Here is an 11,922-nt window from a genome sequence, read left to right as displayed (position 1 = left end):
AAAAAAAAAAAAAAAAAAACAACCAACCTGCTTGTATAATTCAGGCAAATTTAAGAATTAGGAAAATTTATTAATCTTTTCTACAAATACTTATTGAAGCCTAGTGCACATGCCATGTGCTATTTGAGATACTAACAATGAAGCACTGAACGACACAAAGTCTCCTGCTCTTTTCACAGCTGACGTTCTAATGGGCCCAAAGGTTAGATGTCTGTGTAGCTGCAAAAATCTAAGTCTACAGCTAGAACTCTTAAGCACCCATGCCTTACTCTTTCCATAAACTCTGTGACAGCATGTAACTCATTGGGAAGAAATTGTTGCTATTACTAAACATCCCAATGTCATTTTTTTAAAGGTAAAAATATCATGCATTTATTCCACTTCATTAGAGTATCTTAAATATAAAAATGTAAGTGCACGCATCATTAAAATGTGAAAAATCTTTGGTTTATATAATCACATGTAAAACCAAAACACAATACATCCATATGCATTGCATACGCTATGCCACATTTATACATTTTGTGACTGTGGATTGACTGTTATAGACTTAGTGCTATTAAGTTCAGTTATTAGCTCATTTTTAAAAGCATAATTATATACCAAAACTGTAAAGAGGCAACTGAGTGTATTAGAAACTACTCACTTCATCAGTTTTCATTGTTTATTTGTTGAACTTCGGATTTTTATTCCCTAGCTATGATATATTAACACCATCTTTCATGAGATGACATTCTTAAAATGTAATTTATTATTCAGCATTTTATGATCTATAGGTTGTGGAAGGAAGGGCTAGTGTACTTGTTTCATACACTACTTTTTGTTTTTATTTTGTAGCCATATTTTCTTAAAAATGATAACACAGGCCAGGCAGACAGCTCAGAGGACTAAAGGCCTGCTTTGGCAGAACACAGCAGCCAGGTTCAATTCCCTGCCTGCCGTGCTGGCCCCACCTCTGTGGCACAGAGAGAGTGATTGAGACTGGGCATGGTAGCCCATGCCTGTAATCCCAGCACTTGGGAGAATGAAAACAGGAGAATCACTGCGAGTCAAACCTACATGGTGAGACTCTGTAGACCCTGTACTAAAATAACCAAATGCATAAAAAAGAAAAAAATGATAAAACAGTACTTTAATATGCATACATTTTGGGGTATAAATCTGCCACACAAATGATAGGTACCCAGTAATTGATGAACTAATTAATGTTTTTTGAGATGTTTATAAGATATTGTAGTTGGTGAGAATGTTAGAAAGCTTTTCAACTCTATTAAACTGTATGTTAATAGGAAAAGTTCTTAAATATATATAAATGTATATATAAATCAGAAAACTGCCTCTAGTACTAAATTAGGTGTATCTCATAGGTCTGAGGCCAGTTTAATTGTATTTAACAGTTTTTGTGATAACTTCAGCACAGAGAACTTAACATGCATTTTAAATCTACCATCTAAAGACACATGATAAATATTTTCAGCAAGTTATGTTTGATGTCGATTTTTGTTTTATATTGTTTATGTGATTCGGTTCAGGTTATCACCAGGTGGAGGCGATACTGTGCTCAAATCCAAATGGTCAGGAAAGCTCCTGGTTAGGCTTTGCTTCTGGTAGGGATAAACGTGTAAAATCACATACACAAAATCTTTTTACCTAATTGGATTAAATATTAACCAAAATTCATTTTAATAGATGATAGCCATACAGTATTTAGGATTTGGTTTATTTGGTCTTATCTTTCATCACTCAGTGTCAATATTGAGGATAATATACAGACAAAAGCAAGCCGCTACTTTACTATAAACTTCAGTCCTTTGATTTCATATACCTCACATTTGCAGTAGCAATAGGCAAATTTCATATGACTGGTTAATAATGCCATGGAGGTGGCATATTCTAGCCATTATATCCCATCAGAAATATATACGAAGAATAATAATTTAAAGCTCTTTAGTAATTACCAAAATTTTCAACTTCTTCATTCAAAGCTATTTTCTTTTTATGTATGGATGCTTAAACCAATAGTTCTCAACCTTTTTTGTCTTTTAGTATATGTTACTGTTAATATTTTTAAATTAAAATACATCATAAATATATACAGCAGTGTCCCTGAACTATATTTTGTTGAATGTTCTTAAAAAGATTTCAGCTTATTTGTTACATTCATAATTTATCTTAGATCACTAAAAATAAAATGTGTTATTGTCTGTTTCTTCACTGTTAAGAATCTTTTTTGGTTTATGTCTTTTACTAAATAACTACTTTGAAGATAATGATATATGGTATGTTAACTATTATTTGGACTCATTAGGTTATAAAATTTTGTTTTTATTTTTCATAAAATAAGTAAAAGGACATCAATTTTCTTCTTAATGGACTGCAGCTTTGGTTTTCTAATAACATAGTAAGACTAGGTGGGTTCTACTTTTCGTTGCTAGTAAAATTCATCATTTTGTGTATAGAACATCCAAGAACAACATAAAAGTTTTTTTGTAATCACTCTTGGATAAATTTAAATTTCGTAAGGGCCAGCTAAAGAGCTCAATGGGTTAAAACATCTGCAAGCAGCCGCAGGGGGTGGGATTTGATGCTCAGGCTTGCTGTGCTGCACTCCCCCACCCCAGCAATTGAGACTGGGCATGGTGAAGTGCACCTATAATCCCAGCTCTTGGGAGGCTGTAAACAGGCGGATCACTATGAGTCTGATCTAGTAGTGAGACCCGAACACTCTGTAGACCCTTCCTAAAATACAGAAAAATATAAGTAAAACAAAAATAAACTTCCTTATAACTAAATTAGAAGGATTCCATGTGAGCTTATAAAATTCACCAAGTCATATCATGTAAAGAATAGGCAGGCATGATCTTCTAAAAAAAAATGTTCATTAAAATAGGATTCAGTTTTATTTTTAACTTCTGTTAGGGATTCAAAAATCTGTGATGAATCACAAGTTCTGGAGTCATGTACAAATAGGTATCATTTTATTATCACAAGTACAAGTATATTCATGGTTGGTGATGCTCTATATTGTTTATATAATGATTATGGTAAAGGAAACATAATTTCACTTTTCAAAATAATTCTTGAGACTATTATACCTGGCAAACCATTTGCCAAAATCCAAACTGTTTATACTGTTTAACTCAGCATGGCCAAGTTAGTTATCTGGCAAACATCTTGTGACTAATTTATTTTTATCAGTTCTACAAGCAGACATAATGCTCAATAAGACGGTACATACTGATTCACGAAGCTGTTTCTATAGTAATTACATGTAATAGCAATGTCTGCTTTTAAAAATCTTTGTATAAATTATATGGTTTGTAGTCAGGTATGATGGCACACTCCTATAATCCCAGCACTCTGGAGGATGAGGCAGGAGGATCACTGCAAGTTCCAGGCCAGCCTGGGCTAAAAAATGAGTTCAAGACCAATCTGAACTACATAGTGAGACCTGTGTCTCAAAGAGACAAAAAATTAAACTAAATTAAACTTAAAAAAAAATTATGTAGTCTGTATATTTGGTGATTTATTTCTCAAGTTGATCCAAAGCTGCTCCCTACAACCTTCTGCTCTATCCCCTTTTCCACCCTCCTTCCCTTTATCTTTCCATTCCCCTCCTCCTTCTCCTACTCCCTTTTTATTCCTTTTTCTTTTTTTTCAGTACTAGAAATTGAACCCAGGACCTTCACACTGAGATACATCAACAACTTTTTGATATTTTTTGAGGCAGGGTCTCAGGTAAGTCACTATGTTGCCTAAATTGGCTCAAACTTGAAACCCTCCTGCCTCAACTTTCAAAGCTACTGCTTGAAGAAAATGCTGAAATTGTCAGGAGCTATTCCTGAAGAACTCCTTCATGTATTCCAGGACAGAACATTTACTAAAACCTATTTTTCAAAACAGCATGCTAATTCTTGTCTTAAATTGGTTTTCAAAGTATACAGATCTACATTTAGTATTACGCACAATGCAAATATGAACTAAAAAAAAAGTTGATTACTCTAGGTCCTAGGTGTTTTGCATGTCCTTACAAATTTTAAAAACAGCTCATTTTTTAAAAAGCCTTCTAGAATTTAGACTGCAATTGTGTTGAATCTATAGACTGATTTGGGAAGAACAAATAATATTATCTTCCAACTCATAGCTAAGACAGTATTTATCTAGGTCTTCTTTAATTGTTCTCAGATGAACAATTGTGATATATCAACAGAAAACTAGTTTGCAATAAAAAAATATAAATTCCCTATTGATATACACATTATTGAATTTACAAATAAGTTAACCAAGAGGCCTAACAAAAACACAAAGCATATACAACTATATATATATATATATACACATATATATGTAATTATTTACAGTGAAAATTAATCTATAGTAATAGATGAGAAAATGCCTGGGGAGGGATTACCTAAGGACAAGAAAAGACTCTAAAAGGTGATAGTTAAGCTTACCATGTCATTACTGGTGATGTTGCATATCAAAACTAAATTATATATTTTCAATAAATCTATTTATCATGTGTCATTCAAACCTCAATGAAGGAAAGGAAAAGAAAAAAAAAAAAAAAACAACTAATGTAATCATCACTAGGAATCCAGAAAATATGCTTTCAATAGATACAAGTTGAATATAACTTATCTGAAATGCTTGGAATAAAAAATTTTTTGGATTCAGGATTTTAGAATATTTACACACCCATGAGTTTCTTAGGGATGGAACCCAAATCTAATTGATGATGGAAAGGAGGACTGGAGTAAACTTGAAAAACTGTGCAGTAATCTGTCTGAGTCATGGCAACCCAAGGCATAAGCACAGAACAGAGGATCCAAGATGACTGCAATTCCTGAGCACGGTCCACAGAACCAAAAAGAAAAGTGCTATTTTCAATTCTTAGTTTACTTCATGGCACCATGTCGGTATTCAAAAGGTTTTAAATTCTGAAGCATTCAGGAATATGGTTTTTCAGATTAAGAGTGTTCAACCTGTACATGATTTATGTAACATTAAATCCACCCTTTCAAAGTAAACTATTCAGAGACTTTTAATATACTGCACTGACAAGGTTATACAACAGTTACTACTAATTCCAGAACATTTGTATTATCCCCAAAAGAAATCTATACCCACTACCAATCATTCCACTTTTCCTCAGTTGTGAATATAACATCCATATGACATATTTCAGCCGGTCATGGCAGTTTAATAAAGCCTTAAAATGTTTCTAGCTTGACAGATTGCTTTTAACTTAATTTTAAGGACTTGTATCACAAGCACTATTACAGTCTTCATTTTATTCCAATTGTTAGTTGTTAGGCAAGAACTTTTAAAGGCAAGCAGCTAAGCATGCTTACAAGGTGAAGAAGCCACTGCCCTTTAATTAAATGCTAATATTCCCCTCCAGTTCTTTTTTTCTGATAACTCCCTCCCAGAAAACTATTTAGGGGACTGGTAAAATATCAGAGGACTATAGCGCCTGTTTAGGCAAGTACAGGGACCACGGTTCAATCCCTGGCACCACATGTCATGCCTGCGCCGCCCCTAGGGTAGGCTGAGCCGGCCACAAAAAAAGAAGAAAAAGAAAACCATTAGGGACCAGTTTAAACCAACCAAATCAGAGTCATTTTTCTAGGTGAGTTAGAATAAACAGTGCTCATTATAATTTCATTACATTCTCTGTCATAGGTGCTCCCATCCACCATTTTAAATATGTTATCACGATGAAGCATGATACTGCTGCTCACGTTGTGTAATCCCAGGACTCCAGAGGCTGGGACAGGAGGTCACAAACCCAGCCTATGCAACCCAGCACTGCTGGTGATGCAACTCAGTTTGAAAGGCACTTGTTGGGGGAGGTGTCTGAAAATGAGCATGCTCAGGAATATGCCCATGTGTGTGATGACAAGTTTTTGCAATAAAAATCTCGCCTTTCTTTCTTCTTTTTAATTTTTTTTTTTTTTTTTTTTTTTTTTCCAAGAAATGAACTCAGGACTTTGTACTTGCCAGGCAGTCCCTGTGCTGCTGAGATATATCAGACATATCTCTGGCCCTCAGTCCTGTCCTTACTTGCTGCAAATAATGAACTTTTTTTTCACTCTTTTTCTCCTAATTGTACTTACTGGCTTTACACTAACAAGGGTAAATCCACTGTCTTCAGTTACATGATGAAAACAAGAACCACATAGAGATGTTGCAACAGAAATATCATTTAGTGGACATATAATAATGACTGAAAGTTATTATTAAAATATTAATTTCAAAACTTGAAAATTTATTTTCCTCCAGCTCTTCATTATTTTTCAATCCCTGAGTTGGACAAGACAGAACTACAATGGCAAAAAAAATAAACAAATGATGCGTTTGAAAATATTAAAGAGCACATAATCTGTATCACTTTAAAAACTTTAATACATTCCCTTTCAAGATAACTCCTCCATGTTTTCTCAACAATTTTTTAACATTTAACTCTTGATGAAACTTCAGGTAGCACACTTGTAATCCCAGAACTCAGGAAACTGGAGGAGGAGGATCATAATTTTGAGCCCAGCTGGGGCAATTTAACAATTTAGTGAGACCCTGTATTAAAATTTAAAAAAAAAAAAAAAAAAAAAAGAACAACATAAAACAGTCCAGGTAGAATTTGGAAGGATAACAGGGTTAAAGAAGACATTACCATATGTTTTAGAGCTTCTGTACAATAGTAAAAGTCGTAACAGAAAATGTCATTATTTTTTAATATGAAGAGCTATTAGGGATGATAAACATATAATAAATCTTAGAATGATTTACCACTATGTAAAGCACAGATTACTTTTGGAACACAGAAATTAAGCATGATAGAACCAAACTATAACAACTGATACTAAGAATTTCACACTATGTTTAGAGTACACTGAGAAATCATTCAACTTTAAACATTGCTTTAAAAAATAACTTTTGATATAATAGATTCCCAGCATTCTAAATAGAAGTTAGATATATTCCCAATAATAAGTCTAAGCAAAGTTTATGCCTAAGCATAATACAACTGAAATGTTCAATGATTTTTAAAGACTATTACATTTCTTTGATCAGCAAAAATATAGCATTAGCAGCATTAGCATTATTACAGCATGATTAGTTGAAATATCAAAGACAAAATTCTGAAAAAACATGAAATGAATCTTTTTCTGATGTTACCTTGGCATAACTATAGTAATTTCAAACCACCACCAAGAGTAAGCAGGTTCTTGATATCTGAGATGTGTAAAATCAAAGACCTTCCAAACTTATCATAGTACAAATACCACTGAACATATCCACTTCAGCAAAATTTGGAGGAACCCAAACAACAGAATAAAATCACAAAGCCTCATTAAAATACAAGTATTAGGCACTCCTATGCATATTCACTAGCTATTGAAATCTTTCCATGAAAAGTTATCAGTTACTACATCATGGAACCTATCAGCTTATTAACAGTCAAAACCATGAACATTAAACTGTTGGCTATCAAGGGGTCTACTCTAAATGTCTGAGAAAACAATGAACAAGAAATGAAAAAAATTTAGGACTTACATCACATAAGATTTGTCAACTAAAAACTATTAATTTTCCTGTGTTTCCCCTTTAAAAATGAAAAATCAGATGAATACCTATGCATGCATGTATCTAACAGATCTATAGTCACAAAAACTAGAAAACACTTTAGCCAGTGAATTAACAAACAACCCCATAGTACAACCACAGACAGAAATTTGAACAAATAACAAGTAATCAACTACTTATTGGCCTATCCACTAACTTGAAATAAAAAGACATTTTGCTGAACATAATCCAGCCAGCCTCAAAAGATCATTCACTTTATGATTCCATGTATGTGACAGTCTTTAAAAGGCAAATCCTCAACAATAAAGACCATTGGCTGCCAGTATTAGGGGCAGAGGTTAGACGTGATCATAAAGGGATAACCAAATGTACAGACATGCATGTGGAAAAGGGGTCGGTTTTACAATTTTAAAAATAAATAGCATTTCCAAGAAGCCAATTAAGTTTAGCCATTTTTAAAAGTAAAATAGTGTTGTACCTGGCCAAGTTTTTAAAATTTATTGAATAGTATTTGTTGATGATGACAACAAAAGTCAACCTATCAAAGGACTGAAGCATCTTTAAACCCCTACTAGCTTTTTAATCCAAAAAGGACTTACCAAGTTCATTGAGACTCTGAGCAGCTTTTGTTATCTCTCTACTTCCTCCTTGCAGTTGTCCTTGGAGTCTCTTACTGAGATACAAGATGCGAATAATTCTCCGAAGCAAATCACAGGCAACCTGTGCAAGTATCACAAGGTCAAGTATAGCTGACACAGGAAGTTTCATCATTACTACTGTTAATATGTGAATCTTTTCCATTCTTTCCAATCACTAGGATTCACTTATGCCTTTCTGTTTTCCACAATCAGAGAAAATTACAAGTAAATAATTACAAGTCTTAAAAAGTATGAATTTCCTAGGGCCAATCAACTGTACCATATTTACCCTATACAATAAAGTCCCGTTTTTTGTATGTGGAGAGAATTTACAACAGAAATACTATGAAACCCAGATTCATTTCAGTCCTGGGCCAGTTTTCTCCTCTTGTCTAATGGTCCTCAGTCTTGACTGTAAAATTCAAGTGGGTTGGGTTCAGCAAGTTCCAGTGCCCATGCCACAGCCCTGAACAATTAAAACAGAACCTCAATATCCCCAGGTGAGGCCAAGGTAACAGCCACTGTTAGAGGCTTTCTACTGCTCTCTCCAATCCTATTTCTCCTTTCTAGGTACCCAGAGGAACAGTCTGAAACTCTCAATTCTACCAGTCCTTAAAAAATTACCAGGGGCTGGGGAGATGGCTTCGTAGAATAAACGCTTCCCTGGCAAGCGCAAGGGCCTGAGTTCAAGCCCCGATTCCGCCAAATAAAAGGAAAAAAAGAAAAGAAATAACCATACCCCACTCCAGTTGCCCTAATAGTATTTTTATCATTAATAAATTATAAAAGAGAAAGTTACTAAAATAAAACCAAAAAAATTATCCCACATACAATCCTATAACCTCCCATTCACTTTTCTTTCTACCATCTGAGTATTAACCTATTCAATGGCTAGGAAATAGAATCATATGTCAAAGCACTTTACTACAAACCTGGCACCCAACTTATGGCCTTGGAATGAGGGAGTAGTAGTAGAGTAACCCAATATATAGTGATCTTTAGCCTCAGCAGTGAATGCAAAGGAGAGGTGTTGGTGCTACTGCATCACTACTGGGGGGGGGGGTAATTTATTAGTGCATACTGTTTACATTCCTTGTGAGAAGCTGGTACATAGACATATTACATCTTAATCCCTTTTCACATTCACTTTTCCTTCCCTCTTCCCCTACCCACCCATGCATCACCATTCTTAAATGGCCCCAAGGGAAGTTGAAAAGCCAGCATATCTTTCCATCTAAATAAGACTATTCTAAATGATGACAATGAGAATTTTAAAACCCAGAAAGACAGGGTCCTGGAGCCTCTAGCTATAAATACTTACATGAGAAAATACATAACACAGAAGAGTCACATACAGCCATACTCATGGATTCATAAAGCATAACATATGCACAAACATACAAACAATGTTTATCAATATATGTCACAGGCACCGAGTATTAAACATGTTTACTTGACTCCTTTGAAAGTAAATATAAGGTAATTAAAATAATAAAAGAATTTCTCCCTGGAAATTAAAGTTTGAATATATTTTTAAATTAAGTATTATTTATTTTCTGAATTGATTTTAAACAATTTAAAATTCAAATATAAAACTGAAAAGTCATCTTCATCTCTATACTTTCCAACTATGCAGTTAACAGAAACTACTACTATCAGTTTCTTGCTTGTTAGGACTAGCAAGAATCTGGAATGTAAAATTTTTCGCAACCATTTATGAGATTCTAAATAATTATGAGGAAAAATCTCAAACATTACAGTAAATGAGGGGGCCTGGCCCTAGCTCAGTCTTTAAGTGGCTGCTTCCACAAAGCTGTCAGCCTCAGGTTCCTGGAGTTCGAACCTCACAACTCTCCCGCTGGCCAAAAGTGCCCTGAAGGCATTCGAGGAAGGAAAAAAAAAAACAAAACAAAAAACCCTTACAGTAAATGAGCTAAAATTATCCTCAAATTCCTCAGTCCTACCCAAAAATGAGAGCCCTTAACCAGGATATTTTTTAGTTCATTCCTAATGTTTTTTTATTTTTAACAATGATGTCTTACTGACTTTCTACTGCATAAAACAACCCATTGTTATTTTACATTTAATTCTACAAACATCACCCAAAGCCAAAACCTTATCACTTTCACCTACTCACTGACACAGTCAGACTTTATCTTCTCAAAAAGTTTTCAGCATACCACCCATCTTAACAAACTTTAGTGCTTCTACTTACCATTTCTGTGAACTTTTCAAAGAACAACATTTAATGAAATATTCAGTCAAAAAGTCTTAGCTAATCTATAAGGTATTCTCACCATTTCCCAATATCATTGGCTCCCCCCAATCAATTTTTTTCTTACTTACAGACTCTCATTAAATTATAGAAAGAGAGGAAACTACACAGATACACAGCTCCATGAACTTGGAACTATCTCAAAAAGGAGACAGAAATGCACCAGCCACCACCACTCCCTCCCCAACCCCACCAAGAGAATCCAGTATTCTCCCTTACATTGTAAACATCTCTTCATTTTTATGATTTTACTACAGAAATATAAAAGCCTTAGTATTACAGTTTCATTTTGTCCTCTATTCTGTACATTTCCTCACCAGTTTTTCTTTGTAATTTGTTGAATTCAGAGACTCATCTGTCCTACAAGTTTCCATCAATCTTGTGTTTCCTGTACTCCCATCACACAGTTCATTTAACAAGTTTGTATGTCTTCTCACATTTCGGATAAATTAGCAGTAGGCTGTAGGCAGTTTCAGCAGATTTATATTTCATACTTTTGGCAAGATTAATCATTAGGTGGTGATATATTTATAACACACACATGATTTTCTCTTCATGTTATTAGTAGCCCTCGATATTAAATGTCAAAATCCATTAAAACCTAAGTGACTATAAAATAGTGATTCTGCAATTCTATTGCTTCATATTCATTTACTTGCTAACACATAAAATTTCTCCATAAATGAAATTTTACCTCAACTCCTGTTTGTTTATACTCAGAGGTACTATTCATGTGGAAAGTAAAATAATACTTGATCTTCCTCTTGGTTTAACAGTTTTCTAATGTCCACTAATGATGTACAATTAGTGGCACTTTGTTATTGTTTTGAGCTTTTCTCTCCATCACTACAAATTCATAAATTTAAACCCAATGAGGAATGTCAGTAAGTTGTAGCTTGTATCCTTACTCATGCTCAAATTATCCCATCTTGGCTAGTGGGAGCCTCAGAGTGATCAACTGTATCACTGCCTGAAACAGGTTTCTCATCATTTACAACTTTCAGGGATAAAAGCGAGAGTTGGTCACCTGCATGGGACATACTGAAATCAGTCCCTTTGTTGAAGACCTAGTACAGTAGTCTTTGGTGTCTTCCTTAGTATCTGGCATAAAAATATTTCAAGACATTTCATGCCCTGGAAATAAAATCAAAGATTTCTCATAGAGGCTATGGTTTCTTTTGGGAAGGAAGAAAAAGCACTTTAAAAACCACATTTTGGTAATCAGTTTTCTTCATTTCTGGGATATTTCTATAGACACAGCTAAGAAATGTCAGAATTAATTAAAATATGGCATATTCATTTGCTTTATTCTATAATACATACAAAACATCCTCAGATTAACTGATATATATATGTTCATACAGAGTTTATATAGAGTTTATATGTATATATAAACTATATATAGTATATATATAGTATATA

At 34.0% G+C, this 11,922-nt stretch overlaps 1 protein-coding gene across 1 annotated transcript in view; it reads right to left on the bottom strand.

Annotated features, from left to right (window-relative positions):
• Cog5 (component of oligomeric golgi complex 5) overlaps positions 1-11,922 on the bottom strand; it is a 359,771-nt gene that overhangs the window by 296,390 nt on the left and 51,459 nt on the right. Inside the window, 1 exon segment of the mRNA XM_023719494.1 lies at positions 8,187-8,307. Within this exon segment, the coding sequence (XP_023575262.1) occupies positions 8,187-8,307 (121 nt within the window).

The sequence above is a fragment of the Octodon degus genome, unplaced genomic scaffold (genome assembly GCF_000260255.1).
Source record: "Octodon degus isolate 3935 unplaced genomic scaffold, OctDeg1.0 scaffold00068, whole genome shotgun sequence".
NCBI lineage: Eukaryota > Metazoa > Chordata > Mammalia > Rodentia > Octodontidae > Octodon > Octodon degus.
The sequence above is the reverse complement of the archived record's forward strand: the minus strand, read 5'-3'. Positions and strand labels throughout refer to the sequence as shown.